This window comes from Paroedura picta, chromosome 7 (genome assembly GCF_049243985.1).
Source record: "Paroedura picta isolate Pp20150507F chromosome 7, Ppicta_v3.0, whole genome shotgun sequence".
Taxonomy (NCBI): Eukaryota; Metazoa; Chordata; class Lepidosauria; order Squamata; family Gekkonidae; genus Paroedura; species Paroedura picta.
Window position 1 is genome coordinate 120,862,825 of NC_135375.1, and position 22,742 is coordinate 120,885,566.

General features: G+C 45.9%; 1 protein-coding gene across 3 annotated transcripts in view; it reads right to left on the reverse strand.

Moving 5' to 3' along the window:
• SEC24C (SEC24 homolog C, COPII component) overlaps positions 1–22,742 on the reverse strand; it is a 79,337-nt gene that overhangs the window by 3,995 nt on the left and 52,600 nt on the right. For all 3 annotated transcript variants that reach the window (XM_077346190.1, XM_077346188.1, XM_077346187.1), the window contains 10 exons: positions 20,559–20,683; positions 14,618–14,809; positions 14,154–14,247; positions 12,021–12,137; positions 7,766–7,936; positions 5,561–5,657; positions 5,166–5,311; positions 4,586–4,724; positions 3,345–3,463; positions 990–1,169 (listed from right to left, as the gene is read on the reverse strand). In XM_077346190.1, the coding sequence (XP_077202305.1) occupies positions 990–1,169; positions 3,345–3,463; positions 4,586–4,724; positions 5,166–5,311; positions 5,561–5,657; positions 7,766–7,936; positions 12,021–12,137; positions 14,154–14,247; positions 14,618–14,809; positions 20,559–20,683 (1,380 nt within the window). The remainder of the gene's footprint in view (positions 1–989; positions 1,170–3,344; positions 3,464–4,585; positions 4,725–5,165; positions 5,312–5,560; positions 5,658–7,765; positions 7,937–12,020; positions 12,138–14,153; positions 14,248–14,617; positions 14,810–20,558; positions 20,684–22,742) is intronic.

A 22,742-nucleotide genomic window follows, 5' to 3' on the forward strand; every position in this document is an offset into this window, starting at 1 on the left:
TATACCTGAGGGACAACCTCTCTGCCTACACCCCTCAAAGAGCCTTGTGCTCCATCCCTGGCCCCAAGGAAGCCCGCTTGACCTCAACCGGGGCCAGAGCTTTCTCCATCCTGCCCCCCACCAGGTGCAATGAGCTCCCAGAGGAGATCAGGGCTCTAACGGAACTAGAACAATTCTACAAAAGGGGAGCTCCTCTGCCAGACATTTGGCTGAGGTTGACCGGAACCAACATCTTCCACTGGGCCCCCAAACATCCCTCACATAAAATCCAATGCCGGAACTGACCAATCATGGGCCCGTTTGTATGTTATAGTTACAAATTTTATTGCTCCCACTGTTTATTATTGTTTGGTTTTCATTTATGGCTCCCAATTTTCTCTCTACTGTTCCTGTTCCTTTATGTTTTATGTGAACTGCCCTGAGCTTCACAGGAGGGTGGTATATAAATGTGATTGATAAATAAATAATCAAGTAAATTAATAGGTTTTTCTACTGTCTGAATCTGACCATGCATCTCTAATAGAACAGCTTTTTATTCGCCTGCAGCCAGGAAGATCAGCGCTAAAATGGTTACGTAAAAATGCTACCCCTAGACATTTGAATTCTGGTTATTGTATTTTAAATTGTTTATGGAATTTTACCAGTTTTATATTTTTATTATTCTGAAGGCCTTTGGCTAAAAGCTATTGTCTATCTTGTGAGGAGGTTTTATTTTGATCTACATTTAAATTTTTCCAGTGAAAACGTCTTGATATTTCTTGTTTTTGTTTTGACAGAATCATTGTTGCTGCTATAGCTTATTTGCTGATGTAATAAAGGCTGACATAAGCCCAGAAGTTATGTGTGAGATCTCCAACACAGAAAGCGTTTACCTTTTACTGTCTCAAACTAATTACACAAAGGACCTCAGCCAATTCTCTTAACTCCAGTTTACTCCACTGGTGATATGTTTTAGTTAACTTGAAGCTTCCTTGCAAAGAGGGACTCACCAGAGGCAAGAGTCTGGGGTAGAAGAAGACATTTGTTTCTGCCACATCCATGGTGGTGACCAGTTGGCGGATGTAGGCCCGGTCATCAGTGGTAACCTCTGACCCAGGCTGCAGGACATCACTCTTCAAAACACAGTTCAGATATACAGGAAGCAGCTTCATGCATTCAGGGAGAATCAACTGCAGACAGGGCAGAACATTAGAGAAATGGTTCCCAAGGTAAGCACCTGACTTAAATTACAATGCATTTTGCATAGATTCTGCAGAATCACTGCAAGCCTTAGCACAGATGTCAAAGCTTATGGATCAAAGTAGAACTCTGCCTTAAGGAAGGTCATGAGTTTTCAAACCCAGCATTTCATCAAATTAGATACAACTGAGCCTGAGCCTTCGGGGGAGGGCGGTATATAAATGTAAATGTAAATATAAATAAACTGCATCTTTAAATCCAATTTCAAAGCCCAAAAGAAAAATACAGGCAAAATTGTGCTTGGCCTCCATTAAAAGAAATGTTGGGGCTTAGTAGAACATGGGCTACAGAGACAGAAATATTCATCCAGTGCCCAAATCCCGCTGAACAGTAACAGATCAGAGGCACCCACCCCTCTCCAGCCTCTATAATGGGGGGGGGGGGAGGAGGATACAAACAAACAGTGTGTAATTGTGACAGAAGGCTCCAGGTGAGCACACACTTCCTCATCCACACAAAGCTTAACAGCAGTGCTGGACAAAGTATTTTGGTATAAAACTGTCAGAATATCTGTTGAGTGGGGTGTTAAGCACAGCTGTCCCCATTCACTAAGAGGGATGCCAATAAGGGCACTGGGATGCAGCCGTGGAGCTTTAGATCTCATTCCTGGTGGACAGTCTGGAGCCCTGCGCATTAAGCAGGTTCTTGTGCCTTTGGGGGACTTAAAATCAGCTTTTCAGCCTAATACACAGGGAATAATTTTGGGTAAGCGTTGCACACTGATATGGAGAGAAGACTCTGAATCCCAGTTACAACACAGTTGACACACAGGTTGGGTTGCTGGTTAGATTATACAAACTATCCCAACCATTAGGAATGCTTATCAGCACACTTCTCTGATTATTATTGAGTAGTATCATTGGATATCAAAAGTTCAGTTTTCCTATTTAAAACCTAATCCGTCAGAATGGTGACTTCCCCATTTCACTATATGCTGCTGCTGGCAACCCTGGCGTATGCAGGGCTCAGATGCCTATGAAAAGAGCTGGGGCTTTTTGCCAGCAAAAATTTCTGAAAGCAAATGATGATAAGAAAAAGAGTTGGTTCTTATATGCCGCTTTTCTCTATCTGAAGGAGCCTCAAACCAGCTTACACTTGCCTTCCCCTTCCTCTCCCCACAACAGACACCCTGAGGGAGGGGAGGCTGAGAGAGCCCTGATGTTACTGAAGAAGAAGAAGAAGAAGAGTTGGTTCTTATATGCCGCTTTTCTCTATCTGAAGGAGCCTCAAAGCAGCTCCCAATCGCCTTCCCCTTCCTCTCCCCACAACAGACACCCTGTGAAGGAGGGGAGGCTGAGAGAGCCCTGATGTTACTGAAGAAGAAGAAGAAGAAGAGTTGGTTCTTATATGCCGCTTTTCTCTATCTGAAGGAGCCTCAAAGCAGCTCCCAATCGCCTTCCCCTTCCTCTCCCCACAACAGACACCCTGTGAAGGAGGGGAGGCTGAGAGAGCCCTGATGTTACTGAAGAAGAAGAAGAAGAAGAGTTGGTTCTTATATGCCGCTTTTCTCTATCTGAAGGAGCCTCAAAGCAGCTCCCAATCGCCTTCCCCTTCCTCTCCCCACAACAGACACCCTGAGGGAGGGGAGGCTGAGAGAGCCCTGAGATTACTGCTGGGTCAGAACAGCTTTATCAGTGCTGTGAGTAGCCCAAGTTCACCCACCTGGCTGCACGTGGAGAAGCGTGGAATCCAACTTGGCTTGCCAGATTAGAAGTCCGCACTCCTAACCACTACACCAAGCTGGCTCTAAACCTAAACTAAAACCAAAGCTGAGGTTTTAAGAAAGCAATGAATGGATGATGGATGACTTTCAAACCATAAAGGTCCTCAGGTTCAAATGAGGGATTCATTTAATCCATGTCTGCCCTGAAGGGAGAACAAGTCACTAGCAAGTTTAGCTTGTCAGTACAAGCTATTTTGGATTGCCAGATGGGACGGCTGTCATTCCTTGTGCTCCCCCAATTAATACCAATGCTGTCAGAGTGGTCACTTAAATAATGCTTGGAGGACAACTAGAGAAGCTTTCAGAGAAAGACATCAGCAGCTATCTTCTACATCCGGCCATATTCAAGGTGTTCCACCAGACAAATTCAAAGCCACTACACCTGTCCAGCAGAAGAGGGGCTAGCACAGTTTTTCCGGTAGCATGCCAGGATCTGGGCACATTGGTTAACCAGCGTGTCTCTCACAGTCTTGACTGGATTGTTCAGAAGTCCACGATACGCTTCAGGAAAAGAGGGATGGGATTTGTTAGAGAACATCTGGGCATAAAAAGCTCATTCATCAGTGAAATAAAGGAACCATGATAAAAATCCCTGAACTCCTCTGGGGATTGGACTGTCTGAGGCAGCCTTGTCATGCAGAGCCATTGGGCCCTTCAGTTTGGAACTCTGCACCTCTTGCCGGGTGGAAGCTCCCACCACAGATCTCCCCATCTGCACCACACAGTCCTGTGACCAGAGATCTTTAATGGAAGGTCCCAAGGACTGAACCTGAGATTTTCTATGTGTACCATGTGTACTCTACTGGTATTATGTGGGATTCTTAACTGGTAGTTAAGAATCATAGAATCATAGAGTTGGAAGGGACCTCATGGGTTATCTAGTCCAACCCCCTGCACTATGCGGGACACTCACATCCCTATCGCTCATCCACTGTAGCCTGCCACCCCTTCACAAAATCAGTTGATTTGCACTACTGCACATCTGGTACAGAATGCAGACAGGGAGATCTTTTCCTCCCTCTTTTGGAATATTAAAACTCAAGAGAAAAAATGAAGCTGCTGAGCAACCGATTCAGGACAGACATATCCAAAAGAGGGCCAGGCAGGAAAGTTCCCTCAGTGGCTATAAGCCATGATGACTAAAGGGCATCTCCATGGTTAGAGAAATACCTTTCTGTATATCAGTGCTGGGAGACAGCATCAGAGGACCTCCACTGGTCTGATCTAATTGGAAGCACTGGGCATTAAGTTCACCCTAGGCCACATTCATACAGTTCAATACAGAGGTGGTCATCAACACGGATTAATTTTCCTGCAGCGTGGTGGTATACTAGCAGTGATAGAGCCAAATTACTGGAGGCTGAAGCAGCTGGAAGTCAGTGTGGGAAACATGTCTCTGACAGGGCCAGGCGCAGAAGTCAGTGTGTGAACAGGCCTGGTAGATTAAGAGCTAGACTTTGCTGCCCAGCCCCAATGGATAACGGCATAAAATTCCACCAGCCACAGGAAGGACAGGGTGCTCAGTCACTTTCAACCCAATTCCCAGCAGGGAGGAAACCCTCCCAGCGACCCCCTTCCCGGGGCCCTGTGCCCCTCCAGTGAGCCTGCCTCACGGTCGCTTACCAAATTTGGCCAAGAAGTTGATCAGCGTGTCTGTCTCACAGTTCCTATAAAGATCAGCCAGCTGTGTGCAGCAGTTCAAGGAGAGGTTGTGAATACGGAGTCGCCTCTGTCCTGCACAGCTGGTGTACAACACAGCACACTACAGGAGAGGAGTGACAAGCACGGCCATTAGAGTCAGGTGGCAGAACAGCAGCTCAGTCCCCAGACAAGCGTTCCGGCCTGCTCCATTTTGCGTGGCTCAAACAGCACAGACCAATGGAATTTGCCACCACTGGAGATTAGCCAGAACGTAAAGCTAGGCCAGTTTAAATCACTGTTCAGATTCTTCCTTTCTGAAAATGATTTAACCTCCAAGCATCATGAAGTTCGATTTGGCCTGCATGCACCTTGTTGCTAATTCAGCTTCCATATACCTTGAGTTCCCACCCCAAACATTTAGTGTTCTCTGCCTTGCATTAAAAACCATAAATCCTCCACCAAAAGCAAACTTTCTTGGGCCTGAAGGGCTTTAATGTTCAGACTATTGGGAAGGGAGAAATGCCTTCCTAAGAGCCCCCCTCCCCCCCCCATCCTGCCTCACCTGAAGAAGAGCCCCATTGTCTTCACTGAGCTTATCGTCGTGCTTGAATTCCACAGTGATGGTTTTGTCGCAGTCCAGGCCTGCAAGTTCCACATCTGTGGTGTTGCTCATATAGAATGCACCAAAGAAGTCTGTTGCTCGAATACCTAGAAGGCAGGAGGAAACTCTTTGGAGCATTCTGGCCCTGGAGGACATCAGCAGTCCAACTTCAGCCAATTGGGGGACTGTGGACTGGATACCACTGTTATGTCCCACTTGATGGTGGAGCCTTCTGATGATTCCAGAAGCCTTCCACTGACACACAAGGTGCACCAATTAAAGGTTCACCTGACAGTAGGATCCTAGAAGTGCTCTTACCCACTGCACATGAATTGTCCCTTCTCCAAAAGACTCACCTGTGCTTGTGCGCACTCTCATCACAGCATCAAACCCCACTTCTTTCTGAACATCTCTGCGCAAATCATTCAAAAATCGCTCCTGGTCTGATTCCCCCTGGTAGAGACACAGCCAGAGACAGGTTTTTGCCAGTCAGACATTAAATGTTGGGAGCATCTCACATAACTGCCCAACCTCCACAATTTATTATCCAGTTCAATTAAATATACAAATCATGCAAGTGCACACTCACATATTTAAAGAAACCCTATCATTTGTATGATATATTTTTAAAAAGCCATTCAGTTCTTCATGCAATTCTTGTGTAGCACTGTGTATGGACTGCCTCACCCTGGTGACTGCATCGATTCATGCTTTGAGTCCAAGCAAGAAAGGCAGATAATAATGTAAATTAAAATTAATTTTTAAAAACTGTATCACATCTGAGTTTGTCCCCCATGGAGCTTACTAACAGAGGTGGAATGGGAACCTGAAGAGCACCTGGGCAGTCTCTCTCTTCAACAAATCTCTGGCTCTCCACCATGGTCAGAGCTCTGGAACTCACCTGCTCTCTATGGTAACTGATCCCTCCCAAAGAGTCCTTCAAGTAGGGAAGGTCAGAGTTCCCTTTCTCACAAAGCAGACCACTTACAATCCCTACAGTAGAATTAACAGTTGCAATGGCAGCAGCTAGATGTTCTACAGGGTGGGGGGGGGGGCTTTATTGCTCTCACGGAGCCTTCTGGACCAACCATGGCCAGCTGCTCAACACCTTGACTACTGAAGCTCCACCTGTCATGGGCAGGCATTGGCAAGGAACATCTAGCTGCAACTCTTTGGTCTGGCAGCTCAGCTTTCAAAGGCACAGGAACCCAAGAAAACTGATGATTCCACCCCCAAACTGCATTCCTAAGGCTGTTCAGTAAGCAAATAACCATTGCTCTTTGTTGAGACTCAAACTGTTTCCCCTCACAATGAACTTATTAAGAACATGACAGGAATTATTGTGAACCACCTTGAACTATAGTGAAAGGAAGGGAATCAATGTTTTAATACACGAATGCATCTGCAGTTGTGCATTCTCCTCTTGTTCTCTGATGTCTCAGCTCTCCACCCCTCGCAAATAGGGATGGCTGAATGCCACACTTGGACAGCATATCCTTTCTTCCTGTTACATCAGAAGGGAAGCTGGCTGCAGGAAGGGACCCAACTGCAGTGACCCCGGAACACAGACAGAGGGCTCCTGCGGCAGGCACCACGGCCCTTCGCACGAGGGTATCGTGGGGCATTTCTGTCTTCTGCCTTCTACTCTGGGCATTTCTGACATCACAGACGGGCTCTTTCCAAGGGGTGCGTGTGATCTTTTCAGGATGTCCCTCCAAGACTGACAGATTTCATTAATGTCACCAGGGGAATTCTAGTGCTGCTGCTATTCTCTCAGTTCCTTACAAGATTATTATTTCATCTTGAACAATTTTATGCCACCTCTCTAGGAAACTTCCAGAAGTGGCATACAAAATAAAAACAAAATATAAGCTCTTGAAATACTGGCCCTGCATAAAAGCTCATAAAAAATAGACCACCAACAGCATAACAGTTTCCTGACCAAAACAGATTAAAAGACCAATCCTGGAATCAAAAGTCTGATTGAACAGCAGTGTTTTTGCCTGAGGTCCAGAAGAAAGCAGCGTAAGTGCCAAAAGAGCCTCGAGGCACCACTACTGAAAAAGCCCCGTCCCCGGGGGCCACCTGCATCTCGCCTGAAGGCCGGGGCAAGAACCAGCACTTTGCATTGTGTTTGGAAACAAATAGGCAAACAGTGCAGATCTTGTTGTTTTCCTTGTTCTCTCTCTTTCTACTAGGAGGCCAGCCATAGTGGTACCAGTAGGGACTGTAATGCAGATGGCAGGATCTCATCACCTGAAAGGACATTACCTGAAGAATTACATTTTCCATGTCACTTTACTTATGCACTACTGAACCATACTGGTTTCCTATCTGAGAAGGCATCGAGCAGGCCTCATGAGCTGGACAACAGGCAGCCAGCTTTCTTTCGTGCAGCTATTCTGCTGGAGGAGTTCTCAAACCAAAAAGCTCCCATGCCTTTCCATAATGGCCCAGGAAGACGGTCATTTGTCTTCTGTCCTTTGACGCCAGCAAAGCAGTCGCTGCTGCCAACTCAGCCAGCACAGAGAGCAGGTGCTGCAGCGCAAGACACCCCATACCTGGAAATAGGCATATTTATAAACAGAGCCCCCAGTCTGATAAGGAACGACTCCCAAGGTTGCCACATCCAAGTACTGGTTTGGGAAAAGGAACAGATCCACACAGCATCCTTGGGCTACACATTCCTTAGCTAAGTTGCTGTAGAAGCTGGTCTGAGGCTGGAACAGAGTCTAGGGACAAAAAGAAAAGAACACTGATCAGAAAAGGGCCACACAAAGGAGGAGGAAGAGGAGAGGCAGGAGGGCTGGATCTTCAGGCTCCTTCTCTTGGTGGCTCTTCTGCTGATGCTGGGCTCTCCTCTCTTCTCCTGCAAATCCCCACCATTGTCCCCGTGGCCTCCTGACTCTCGGGAGGAGCACAGGCTGCAGCAGTAAGACAAGGACTCCCTGTGATATGATGCCTAGGATTCCTTTAAGCTACTCTCCATCTGCACCTCACAATAAGCACTGTTTTGTTTGTATTTTAGGGCATTAAAATACTTTACTACTGACTGCCAAGCTTGAAGGTTGACCAGTGAGTGTCTGCCTATTGCTGCACTCCAACAAAAAAGAAATCTCCTGGGACCACAGACAAACAAAACTTACATTAGCTTGTGACAGGAGCAGATGTTGTCTCTATAATTTTGATGCTAGCTGCTGCTACATCCCAGTAACTACAGGGTTTTTTTCTTTTGCTTGTGGTCCTTCCGGAGTTTCTGAAGCATGACTCGATGTCTGCAGTCCCAGAATGCTCAGGCAGCAACACAACCTGGACAGCAGCCCTGAGTCTGAAGCCATGATTTTTTGGGTCACCTTCATTCTCAGGCTATCTGCTGCCTGATGTTGTGGAAGGGAAGCCTTGTTTGATATTAAAACTGGGAGGCTGATCAGGCTGCAGGCAACACAAAAGCTGACTCACGGGGAACTGGCCACATTCCCCAAGGGTCTAGAAAGCGGTTTTGTTCTTTGGCTGCCGAAGGGCTCATCACCATTCAGGCCATGGTTAGCAATCCAGGTTTGGAGAGAATTAACTTGCCTTCTAGGACCATCCATCTAGGACCACAGCCTTACAATATGTGAGGCTGTGGAAATCACATTTAAAAGTTCCGCCTCTCCTCCAGGGCTCTGATCCAATCTTTGTGTTTTAGGCTTCATGCAAATCCAAAAGTTTGTCAGCTAATCAAAGTCCATGGGACACCACTGGAGGGGAGAGGCTAAGCCAGTCCCAGGTTAAGAAGAAGCAAACTCTTAAAACTTTTTGGCCTGGGATTTCATGGCTCTGGAAAGGACCACCAGCTTTGCCCTCCTGGCATTGTGCTTTCACGTTCGGGGTTGGCTTAAGAAACTGATTTTTGTGTGACAAGAAAACAAACAAAAAAACACCCTGATCGGGGGGGGGGGGGTGTGCAGGTTCTGTGATTGGAAGATCAGCCTTGAACTTGCTGAGGACCCTGCCCACAGAAAGTGGAATGCAATCTCCCCCAGGAGTCATGAACTTCTGAAGTCATCCCCACATCAGACTTGCCTTAATACACACTTTCCTCCCTGTTGAATACACCGTTGCAGTTCATCTCCATCTGGGTCTTGTATGAGAGGTCAAAAATCTACACAGCAGGGCCTCCTTCACATACACATACACAGTCTAGTAGCTTTCCAAATAAGAGACCCTTATGGAGCACACAGCTCACATGCTGCCAATCTTTACTTTAAAATTACCCCCCCCAAAAAAAAAAATCTATCTGGCTCTGCAGGCAAGGCCAGAGTGGGGTGGGGGTGTATGGAATAATCTTCCCTCCAGAAGCCCCCTCCTCCTCTCCATTCGGCAGGCTTGTCCCTCCAGTAAGTTAATCAGAGGCCAGCAAAGGCCAAAGAGCCCTGCCCAGTCTAAACCAGACCAGATGGAGCAGATCAGCCGTCTGGAGAAATATGGGAAGGGTTCACCTGGGCCAATTTGGTTAGGTGGCTGTGCAGATGGTCTGTGCTCCGACTGGGGGCTGGAATGTACATCTTGCTGTGAGAAAAGCCAGGATGCTGACCAATTATCTCTTCACAAGCCCTGAACACACATGAATTCATAAATGCAGCTGCATAAAGAGACACAGCTATGCAGTGCTTCCACCCAAGCAAGACTGCTGCTGCCCTTTGAAGACTACGGAAAATCCAGTTGCTTAATGATGGATTGAGTGCTTCTTACTAGTGTCCAACATCCATCACCGATACATACTTGTTTGTTCTATCCTTTGAATGAGCCCAAGGCCAAGGTTCCCTTTCCCTGCAGAGAATCCTGGAGCCAGTGCAGTTGGGCTCTCCATTCACCCCCAGTAAGGACTTGTACGGTGGCATTCCGGAGCAGCTGGAGCTTCCGGATCAGCTTCAAGGGCAGCCCTGCATAGAGCGAGTGGCTGAAATCCAATCTGGAGGTGACCAGGTTCCGACAAGTGCGGCGTAGGTAGCAAGCCTGAGTTGGTGGATGAGCAAGAGTTGGTGGATGAGTCGAAGGAGGTGGGGACCCTAGGGGGAAGTGACCAAGTCCTCATAGAATTCCTTTTGAGATGGGGAGCCAAGGAAGCTTGTAGCCAGACGCGGATGTTGGATTTTCGTAGGGCAAATTTAATAAAGATAAGTGTAAAGTTCTGCATCTGGGTCAGAAAAATGAAAAGCATGCCTACTGGATGGGGGATACGCTTCTAGGTAGCACTGTGTGTGAACGAGACCTTGGGGTACTTGTGGACTGTAAACTAAACATGAGCAGGCAGTGTGATGCAGTGGTAAAAAAGGCGAATGCCATTTTGGGCTGTATCAACAGGGGCATCGCATCAAAATCACAAGATGTCATAGTCCCATTGTATACGGCACTGGTCAGACCACACCTGGAGTACTGTGTGCAGTTCTGGAGGCCTCACTTCAAGAAGGACATCGATAAAATTGAAAGGGTACAGAGGAGAGCAACTAGGATGATCTGGGGCCAAGGGACCAAGCCCTATGAAGATAGGTTGAGGGACTTGGGAATGTTCAGCCTGGAGAAAAGGAGGTTGAGAGGGGACATGATAGCCCTCTTTAAGTATTTGAAAGGTTGTCACTTGGAGGAGGGCAGGATGCTGTTTCTGTTGGCTGCAGAGGAGAGGACACGCAGTAATGGGTTTAAACTTCAAGTACAACGATATAGGCTAGATGTCAGGAAAAAGTTTTTCACAGTCAGAGTAGTTCAGCAGTGGAATAGGCTGCCTAAGGAGATGGTGAACTCCCCCTCACTGGCAGTCTGGGCCTCCACAGATAGGGATCCAGAACGTCCACAGATCCAGAACGTTGCCGAGACCTCTGATGGCAGTTGTAGGTATTAAACAGGCCCCATCCTCCACAGGGGGTTCCATCGTATCTACTTCAGCATGCCGGCCCAGCCAGAGGATAAATTTCAGCCGACTCCTCTTGAACCAGTTCACCACAGCTTCCAAGCCTTTGTCCAGAGCGTCTTGGGGGTGTTGACAGGTGGCCCCCCCAGCAGAAATAGCTGGGTGTCATCAGCATACTGGCGACATCCCAGCCAGAAATCATGGTCCAGTTGGATGCAGGGGACATTTAAGGATGCTAAATAACATTGGGGTGAGGGCCGCAGTGGTGGCCGGAGGCACGGCTGGCAAGGCAAGGGTTGTGGCAACAGGCTGTCTCTTGTAGGCCTGTTCCTTCCAAACAAGGCCCTTCTTATTTGCCTGAGCTTTTAACAGACATGTGCATTTTTATGTTGTTGCTGTTGCTGGCTATTTTAGTTGCTGTACAATGGTTTTATTTTATTCTTCCTGGGTTATATGTGTTGCTTTATAGATCTCTCAACTGAACTGCAGGACTTGATTTTAAAAAATGCAGATTGTTTAAATCCTACCACTCATTCTAGGAGCCCAACCATCCACCTGTATCTACCTACAGGAGTACCCGTTCCCCCCGCTCCCTCGCATCAATGTACACTCCTGCCCCTCCATTAAGACACTTCATTTCGCTTTTTCCTTGTACTGCAACAGGTGTTATAACCAGCACGGAATTTCCTACCTGTATGCTCCTTTGATATCAACTATGGTGCCAAGAATGATGATCAGTTATTGAAAAGGAAAACAAAGTATTTGGGGAGGGTACAGTCGGAAGGTGGTAGATCTTCCAAATGGACAAAGAAAGGGCAGGGTTAAAAAAGAAACAAGGTAAAGTCTTGATTAGGTAAGTTCTGTTTCACTGACAGCTCCGTGTCAAATGTTTCTTTCCACAAAGAAAAATGAAAGCAATCCTTTACCTTCTCTTTATCGGTGTTGTTCAGTTTTTTATCATCTCTGTTTTTCAACTTCCCTGGGGCCTCTGCAATTGGAAGCGATGTGTGAAATATGAAGAGCTTGCCTGCACATTCCGCTGCCTGGAAGAGAGTAGGCAAAAGTCCTCAGGTGAAAAGCAAACACAGTAGCCGAGTGAGTCTCAAGACTCTCCACTAGGGGAGAGAGCTTTGGCATGGTTCGGCCAACCAGGCAATCACCAAAGCCCAAGGCGGCCAGTGCCACGGCATAGAGCGGCAGCGCTGGTGTGACAGCCAGCGCCCGCACGTAGGTGCAGAGTTCTGCACCTGCGTGTGGCCGCCAGCTGGCATGCCGTCACCGGCAGCTTACCTCCCCTCTGTGGCCCTGGCTGCCTCGGGCTTTGGTGATCGCTGAGGCGGCTAAACTGTGCCTATTCTCCACTGCTGTCCTTTGCACTTTGTGTCCTCAGACATTCTGGGAAGGCACAGAATCAGAGAATCATAGAGTTGGAAGGGGCCATACAGGCCATCTAGTCCAACCCCCTGCTCAACACAGGATCAGCCCTAAGCATCCTAAAGCCCTGGCACTCCGGGTTTCCTTTCCCAAAGCAGCCGATGCAGGAATAAAACACAAACCTTTTGTGTTTCCATGCCAAGAGAGCTGCCATCAGAAGTAGCTGTCTCTGCACTGGCTACTCACAGAAAGGCAGAACATGTGTCAGGTCAGTTTGCGCTCTATTATGAAGTGGCTCCCTCCGGACATCAATGGACATGATGAATGCATGCGAATGTCAGAATGCTGTGCTTCTGCCATTTGCTTTGACTCTGCTTGATAGGTAGATCCAATTTATTGCCCCCTGCTTCTTTCCCTTCCTTCTCCCTCGTACACTGACCACCCACCTCCTCCAATCCATCTTCCCTGTCTCCGGCATGCAGCGCCGTGGCCTCGAGCACCTCACTATCTGCCTGGTCTGTTCCTTCTGAAGAACTCCTATGTTTCTCAGGTTCTCACGGGAGGGGCCACAGGTGACGTGGTTATATGCTGTGCTTGTCGGATTCACTTTCTTGCTTCAGAATGAACGCATCTTTTGCACCAAGTCAGAGACTATGTTTTCTGAGCAACTGATGAAACCTGACAGTGAAGAGAGTCTCCCAGGAGCACATGGACTACAATAATAATCATACTACTAATAATATTTAATTTCTAAACTGTCCCCCCTCCCCACATGCACACATGGGCTCGGGGTGGTATGTGTCTGGCATGTACACAGAAGGGGTCAGGTTGGCTCCTATCAGTTTTCTTGCCAGCCAAAGGAAGAGAAAGGGCTTTGCCAGGAAATGTGGGACAAAAGCCACACAGGATGGGGTGAGGAAGGAAACTGGTGAAAGTGGAATAGGTGGAAGGAGCCAATCTTTTCCCTTGCAAGATAGCTGGCAAAACCAGCCAGGAATAAGGAAAGATTCATAGAAGCAGATGCTTCAAGGCCACAGCCTGCCCACGCTGTCTGTTCTGGTTTCCCAGGCCAAATTCCACTCTGCCTGGAACTCAGAAGGCATGTCAAAGCACAAGCCTGCAGTCAGGACTAATTTCTAAACGGATGCTGCAAGGAGTAGCTTTCAAAAGACCATCCAGCAACCGATCCCTGACCATCTGCCAATAACACCTACAGAATGTCCCAAGATAACCTCAGCTAATTTAATAGTTTTTTTATACCCCACTTTTCACTACTTGAAGGAATCCCAAAGCGACATACAAATGCCTTTCCTTTCCCATCCCAACAGACACCCTGCGAGGCAGCTGGGCTGGGAGACCTCTGGGACAAGCACAGAGTCACTCAGCTGGCTGCATGTGAAGGAGGAGTGGGGAATCAAACCCAATTCTCCAGATTGGCGTCTGCCACTCAACAGCAGATACACATACATAGCAAAAGAATAACCAAGAGGGTGAAAAGAGGCCACAAACCCTAAGAGGTACAATAGGCCTGTGACATCTGTGCAAAACTCAATCCACTGGAAGTTTCACCTCATGCACATTTGGCTACTGGCAAGATTAACAAGTACGGTGGTCAGACATATTACAGCAATGCAGAACAACAACACAACTGAGAAGGGTCCATTTCAACCAGTTAAAACACAAACCTTTAGTGCTTCCATGCCAGCCTGAATCACTGGACCAAACACGGTTTCTGTTTCTCTTGTATCTGCAAACATTTCAGGGATCTGGTCCAGCAAGCTGCAAAGCAACAGCAGATTCAAAGTCAGTAAACAAAGAATGGATCGCCAAAGGAAGTCTCCAGCCGCTTTTGCCACCCTGGATGGTCCTGGAGGGACACGGTGCAGAGGCCTCACATCGCCAGGGAACGGGACAATCCCCCCTCCCAGTGTTCTTCCTTTCCAGCGACCAGGAAGCTGTGCGAGAACCGACAACGGAGGTGGAAGCAAGAGAGAGACCCCCTTTCTACACCCCTCTCCTTCAAAGCACATTTATTTTTCACCTTTCGGGACTTAACACACCCTCTGTGCATGAGTGAGAAGACTAGTCCGTGGGCTGCTGGGACATGCCTGCAAAGGCATTCGTTGATCCTCAATTATTCTCTGCTTACCTGGTGAAAACGGCACGGGACTCATTAACATTCACCAGGAAGCCATCAAGCAGAGGCACAAACATATCTGCCACATCAGACACAACCATCATCTGAGGCTGGGCTAGAGAGCTCTTCACATTGTAGAAGTGCAGAACCTTGTTGTAAGTGACAAAGCCCACCCGGATGGCGGATTCCTCCAGGTTTCCTTCCCTGTAAGAAAAAAGAAGAGGTGATGGGGCAGCAGCAGCAGGGGAGTTACAAAGGATTGGCACAAAACAGGACTCTGAAGGGATTCTGCCACTGGTGCTGATTTGACATTCCTAGCAGATAATAAAACTGCCCAAAAGAGCAATTAATACAGCCCTCACAATCAAGTCCCCTTTGCAAGCACACATCCCACATTAGTATGCAATAGTATTTATTAAGGGATGTTATGGGATTTTATGGTGTTTTATCTTTTTATTATTGTAAGCTTTCTTCAAGAAAGTGACTATCTTGCTGGATCAGGGGAATGCCGTGGACAAAGTTTATCTGGATTTCAGTAAAGCTTTTGATAAGGTTCCACATGATATTCTTGCTGACAAGTTGGTAAAATGCGGTATGGATCCTAATTCTGTCAGGTGGATCAATAACTGGTTGACAAATTGTACCTAGAGGGTACTTGTTAATGGTTCTAAAATACTACCAAATAGCAACATGTGAGGAGGAAAGGAGTAATAACTTCCCTACAAAAAGGAAATCTTTAGAAGTCAAAGCTGACAATAAATTTAGAAGTCAAAGCTGACAATAAATCAACAGAGTACAAGAATAAATCTAAGTAAAAGTTCAAGGAACTTAAGACTATCACCTGTCCAGACTATTCAGACTTTAAGAGCAAAGAATAGTAGCCACAAAGAAAGCCAAATAGACTCCCTAAACACAACTGAAGGGAGACCAGTAACTCCTGACTCAATGCCAGCTTTAGAATCCACCCTCTGTTCATCAATGGAGGTGAGTCTGAGGAAACCAGACCCATTTAAAGGCCCGGAAATGGAAGAAAAAAATAAACCGAGGGGGTCAAGAGATGAAGCAAATCCTCAAGGAAAGAGAATAGAGAGACCCATGGCCTCATCACAGCCAACAGATCACAGAGAAGATTTTGAGTTGGACTCACCAATAATTCTTAGTACTTTGCTGAGCCAAAGACAAAACAACCAACCCAGTACTAAATCTCTGGCCCAGGAATTTTCAGAATTAGTAAATCAAACACCACACGTTGCTGCAGGGAACCTTATAAGATGATTGAAGAAAAGAAGCTGCTGTTAGATATTTCACCTTCCTTCTCATCCCATAATACGCCAAAGACTAATGCAAATGTGGAAGGAAAATCTCCACAAGCAAAATCTCTCCAGGAAGTTCTTAAGACTCAGAAGGGGAGGAGCTCACTCAGACCAACTCTGATCCTTCTCCCCAGTGGACGCAACCTGAGGAACCAGCTGCAGGAAATGATTGACTATTTGGAGACCATTCCCATCATAGACTTTGGATAGCATCCTGGAACATCGCTGGATGCAAAAACAAATCCGGAGACTCTGATTTTGCGGAATTTTTAACCTCCTTTGATTGTAATCTCCTCCAGGAAACTTGGTTTCAAGAAAAAATTCATCTCAAGGGATTTGCATAATTTAACTTACCAGCCTATAAAAATGAGCCCAAGGGACGTTACAAAGTGGGCATTTCCACCTTGCTGAAGATTGACTCTGTTGCTAATCCTTCTACTTTAGGCTGCTGCCAAAATTTAGCTATGGCCATCCTACTGCACTGGAATAATTCTTCACTAATAATAATCAATGTTTACCTCCTGCCCAGAATTATTTGACTCTCAACCAAAACTGGGACAAATTTTCTAATTTTATATTTTCAATATATAAGGATCACTCTTCAGCCCAATTTATTATTTTAGGAGATTTTAATGCTCAAATTGGCACTAATAATAACGATATCTTTGCAAGGTTGGCTTTCGGGGAAGATGATGAGGACTTACTACCCTCCCTTTGGCCTTTGAGGAACTCAAAGAACAGTGTCATTAACGAGGCAGGGATCAAATTAACTGAATTCTGTATAGAGCACAATTTTCTGGTATTAAATGGTCAAAACAAATTTCCCACATCTGCAGATTTCACATTCACGTCCCCTCATGGACAGAGTGTGATTGATTACGGCTTATGCACTTTTAACTGCTTCCAAAATATTTCTTCTTTCTCTATAGAGTCGCGTACTGAGAGTGACCACCTTCCACTGACTCTAAACTGGGATCATACTGGGATAGATCTTTACAGTCCCAGTGTATCTCTACCAGCAGCTCCCACTGAATCTTGTTTGAAACGGATTAGATGGTCCACTAAGATAGAGAAAGAAATTACATCTCTTTTGGAATCTGAAAGAATGATAGAAATTCGGGAGACTTTAATTAACTCAAGCTCACCTATGACTGCTGTAGAGCTGTATTCTCAGATAATTGACCTTTGCGGCCTTAAAGCACAACCAGTCTGTAACAAAGGCAGCAATTTCTCCTGGTTTGACCAAGAATGTCATATCTCAAAAAAAACAACAACAACTGAGAGAGCTATTTAGACAGGCCCAATCGTCAGAGGATCAGACTATTATCCACAGTTACTTTGAACAAAAAAAACCAGTATAATTATCTTATCCAAGAGAAAAAACGGCTTTATTCTCATGATAATTGGGCCTGCCTATTTGATATTGTTAAATCCAAAAATTCCAAAGCATTCTGGTCAGCTGTAAGAGGACCCTTGAGTGGGAAGACTGGTAACTTAGAACTTATTATTGCCCCCCAAGTTTGGGTTGATCATTTTTCTGCTCTATTTAATGTCCCAGCAGCTCCAGAAAATCTGCTAAATGACTCCATCCCAACTAATGTCCCTAGATGGTCCCCAGTTTTGCCTGACGAAGTAGAGGAACTAATTCTGAGCCTTAAGATAGGCAAAGCCCCAGGCCAGGATGCCCTATCAGCTGAACTTCTAAAAAACAACCCTAAATGGTAGGCTCCACCTTTGGCCAACTTATTTACCTTAATTGATTTACATGGGATTGTCCCAAGTTCTTGGTTGAATTCAATCATTGTTCCCATGTTTAAAAATGGTGACCATAACGACCCTAATAATTTTAGACCTATTCGTTTATTATCAATTATAGGTAAGATTTATGCAAAACATCTTGAACGGCGCCTAACTGATTGGGCTCGCTCTCAAAGAATTATAGGTCCTGAACAGATTGGTTTCTTGCAAGGTAACTCTACTATAGATCATTGTTTAACTCTCTCATGCCTGGCCGAGAAATATATGTCCCAAAATGGTAAGAGGCTATACACAGCTTTTATAGACCTTAAAAGTGCATTTGATTAGATAGGGATATGCTCTGGAATAAATTGCGATTAATGGGTATGGAACCGAGACTTGTGTTTCTCATCCAAAAACTTTGTGTCCACCTCCTGTCAAGTCCGGTATTCTTCAAAGGGAGACTTAACCTCTAAGATCTCAACGACCATTGGAGTTAAGCAAGGCTGTATTCTGGCCCCCTTGTTGTTTAATTTATTCATTAATGATTTAGTGCAAAAACTGGAACCTATTAATGGTCATCCCCAAAACTTGGTTCCCAGCATATTCCTTTGTTGTTGCATGCCGACGATACTACAATACTCTCATATACAAGGGTTGGCTTACAACGATACTTATCCACCTTTTACCAATATTGCCAAGATAATAAGTTAGAAATTAACTATGGTAAAACCAAAGTTTTGGTTTTATCTAAGAGCTGGCATGCAATGACTGGTCTATTGGAGGCACTTCAATAGAACAAGTCAAAACATTTAAGTCTCTAGGTGTTACCTTCCAATATAACCAGAACTGGCACTCCCACTGCCAACAAGCTATCAATCTGGCCAAATCCTCATCTTCCTTGATAAAACAGTTCTTTTTCTCTGCGAAAGGTAACCAATTTATTCCTGCAGCAATTAAAATTTTTAATGCCAAAGTGATGTCCCAGCTCCTGTTTGGATGCCCCTTATGGGTTCCTGCCTTTAACAAATCTATTGAGGGTGTTCAATCTGCTTTCTATTGGCAAATTGCAGGGGTTCCCAATTGTGTCTCCTACCATGCCATTTGCGCAGAATTTGGCCAAATTAGGGTAGAGACAAGGGCCTGGATAGCTACTTTTTAAATTTTGGGTCAGACTACATTTTAGAGTAGAAACTGGCAACCTTTTAACGTCTGAAAAGTGACCCTCTTAAATTTCAATGGTTCCAGGCTATTGAACAAAAATTAGTCTCCATTGGCATCGATCTCAGCGCCCTACTACCTCTGGAAGAAAAATGTATCTTCCGGATTATTAAACAGAGAATATTAGACCATGAGCAGCAGGAACTCATACCTACCCAGCCTCGAGTCTGCTCACCAGCATTCTTTGGCATCACTATGCAGAGAAATATTATGTCTACATATTTGCATCTCTTTGATGTCCCACCCCTGAGAAGAGTTTTTCTCCTCGCACGAATGAATGCTTTCCCCTCAAAGGTCTTAGAGGGAAGATTCCACCGTATCCCATACCATGCAAGACTCTGTCCGTGTGGTTCTGGCTGCCCTGACTCTGTCTCACACATTTTGTTAGATTGCCCCTTATATGAGCAGTGTCGGGATGACAGCTTTGTTGCCTTGCTGGGAAACAAGCCTTCTGTAAGTAAATCTATGACCTTGCAATTTCTGCTCTCTGACAAAGACCCAGAGGTAACCATTTTAGTTGCCAGAGTTTTAACTAAGATGCTTTTATAATATGCTGCCTACCTTGTATTTTATCTTTTATAGTTTATTTAATCATTTTAAGATCTGTTGGGTTATGTAACCCCATGGCCTATTTTATTATTTTGTTGAAATTTTAAACCCTATTTTTATATGTCATACATATTTTAAGCCAATAAAAGGTTACTGACTGATTGACTGACTAATGGTTCAGCAACCTCTTGGAAAAGAGTGACAAGTGGAGTACCCCAAGGATCTGTCCTGGGGCCTGTGTTGTTCAACATATTTATAAATGATTTGGATGAGGGATTAGAGGGGGTACTTATTAAATTTGCAGATGATACTAAACTGGGAGGGGTAGCAAACACAACAGAAGACAGAATCAGAATACAGGATGATCTTGATAGGCTCGAGAAGTGGGCTAAACTGAATAAAATGAAGTTCAATCGGGACAAAAGGCTTCCTCGGGAGGTGGTGGGTTCTCCATCTTTGGAGATTTTTAAACAGAGGCTAGATAGCCATCTGATGGAGAGTCTGATTCTGTGAAGGCTTAAGGGGGTGGCAGGTGACAGTAGGTGAGCGATAGGGATGTGAGTGTCCTGCCTAATGCAGGAGGTTGGGCTAGAAGACATTCCAACTCTATGATTCTATGATTCTAAACCGCCATAACCTCATGGATTGAACTTCAATGGAGTTTACTGCTACCAATTTCCCTTCCTTTTCTACTGCAGAAGCCCACTCACCCTATTTGCCCCTCATGCCACATCAACAGGCCTTCCTGTCCCCTCGGAGCAGTATTGGCTTCAGCAGGACAGAGGTAGGAAATATCTGTCCTGCTGATGGAACTGGAACTTTTCCAGCCCACTACTCTAGATCAGGGATAGTCCACCAGTGGTCATCCAGATGTCACAGAATCATATAATCATAGAGTTGGAAGGGGCCACACAGGCCATCTAGTCCAACCCTCCGCTCAACGCAGGATCAGCCCAAAGCTTCCTAAAGCATCTAAGAAAAGTGTGCATCCAACCTTTGTTGGAAGACTGCCAGCAAATGCTAGCAGGGGCTCATGGGAATTGTAGTCCATGGACATCTGGAAGATCACAGGTTGACTACCCCTGCTCTAGATCACCATTTTTCAGGGCCATCCATTTCATTGGTGGACTTACCTAGGTAGGTAATCCAGGAGAGTCTTCAACTCTTCACATATCAGCCTTACCAAACCACTCCTTACTGCATTGTATGACACATCAATCATGAAAATAAAGGCTGGGGGATTGGGAAACTTGTTATTCTGCAGGGAAAGAGGCATATAATGTTATCAGTAACATATATAGAGGAAGGATTGAAGTGGGTACCTGTGTTGGTCTGAAGCTGCACAACAAAATTAAGAGTCCAATAGGACCTTTAAAACAAACAAAGATTTATTCAAGACATGAGCATTTGAGTGCATGCACTCTTCCTCAGATTAATGAACAGCCATCATAACAGTGGAAATACAAGGCAAAAGTTAATTATGGTAAATTGGTAAACTGTGTCACAACATCCAAATTCAACCATATGATGCCACACATGGTAAAATGACAGCGCGAGGTGCTTGCAGCTCCTGATGCCTCCGGGCAACCTCCCGTCTCTGCAGGCTGCTGGTCTGAGGCGGTTGCAGCCGTGTGGGCTAGTAGGGGGCAGGAGGTGTGGTGGGCGGGCACACGGCTTGGGGCTCCTGAAGCCATCGGGCAATCTCCTTCTCCGACAGGCTCCTGGGCAGACAGACTGGCAGCCATTCGGGTTGGGGATAGTCTGAAGGTGTGCTGGTAGCTGGGGCGACGACCGCGCAGGTAGGGGTTGTGCAGTGGTGGTGGCGAGAGGCCAGATGTATCAGGAGGTGAGGCAGGGCAGCTCAGGATCGCCCTCTTCGGCTTCCAGACAGGGTCTTGACGCGAGGCCGCCAGAGCGCCTCGAGGGCAGCTTCTGAAGGCGGGCACTCCAGGGGCTGGCCCAATCTGGTCGCGCCCAGCTTTACTGGGCGCATCCAGATTTGCCCCTGCAGGCAGATGTGCAGGCCGGACGTGTAAGGATGTTTCTGTGAACTACAACTGAACTGAGCTGTTTTAGCAAAGAATTACCATATGGCTAGAGGGCGTCACCCCAAGGGTCAGACATGACCCGGTGCTTGCACAGGGGATACCTTTACCATATGGCATCATATGGCTGAATTTGGATGTTTTGACAGTTTACTGATTTACCATAATTAGCGTTCGCCTTACATTTCCACTGTTTATGATGGTTGTTCATTAGTCTGAGGAAGTGTGCGTGCACTCGAAAGCTTAGGCCTTGAATAAATCTTTGTTGGTCTTGAAGGTGCTATTGGACTCTGATTTTGTTATGTACAGAGAAGAAGAGTTGATTCATATAGGAAGCTTTTCCCTATCCGAAGGAGTCTCAAAGCGGCTTACAATCGCCTTCCCTTTCCTCTCCCCACAACAGACACCCTGTGAGGTGGGTGACGCTCAGAGAGCCCTGATATTCCTGCTCAGTCAGAACAGCCTTATCAGTTCCCTGGCGAGCCCAAGGGCACCTAGCTGGCTGCATGTGGAGGAGGAGGAGTGGAGAATCAAACCCAGCCCACCAGATTAGATGCTCCTAACCACTACACCAAGCTGGCATACATGCACACTGCAGTTATAAAACAGTGACTACATGGCAGGCAGCCCACCTGTGATGAGCAGGTCTCCTACCCTGCCCCAATAGCTACCTTTGTTATGTTGAAAATCTAACCTAGGTGGCCCAGACTAGCTCAATCTTCTTAGATCTTAGAAGCTAAGCAGGGTTGGCCCTAGTTAGTACTTGGACAGGAGACCACCCAAGAACACAGAGTCACAACTCTGAACTCTCTTGCCTTGGAAATTCTTCATGGGTGCCATAAGGTAGCTTTGACTTGGCAGCAAGAACAACAATAAAATAAGCCAAGCCATAATCCTTAGTTAGGGCACCAAAACGTAAGCCAGCAAACTGCAGAAGCAGCTAGCCATGCAACGAGGTTGACAAAATTTCCCACCTCAAGGAGAACGTACCCTCCATAAACATGTACCACATCCAGAAATCAAAGAATCTATTTGCGTGGCTTCCCACTTTTTCTATGAAAATGCAAAGTATTAAGATGCTTGGTTTGACTGGGAATGTGGAGTGGGAGAGACGAGACCCTTTTAAAAGAAGGTTCTGTTCCTGTTTTAATGAACTGAATTCTTAATACAGTATTTTGACAATCTGCCTTACTATTTCCTGCTCTAAGAATACAACGGGAACAGTCAAGAAATGGAAATGAGAATGATACACCTATCTTGAATGGAAGCACA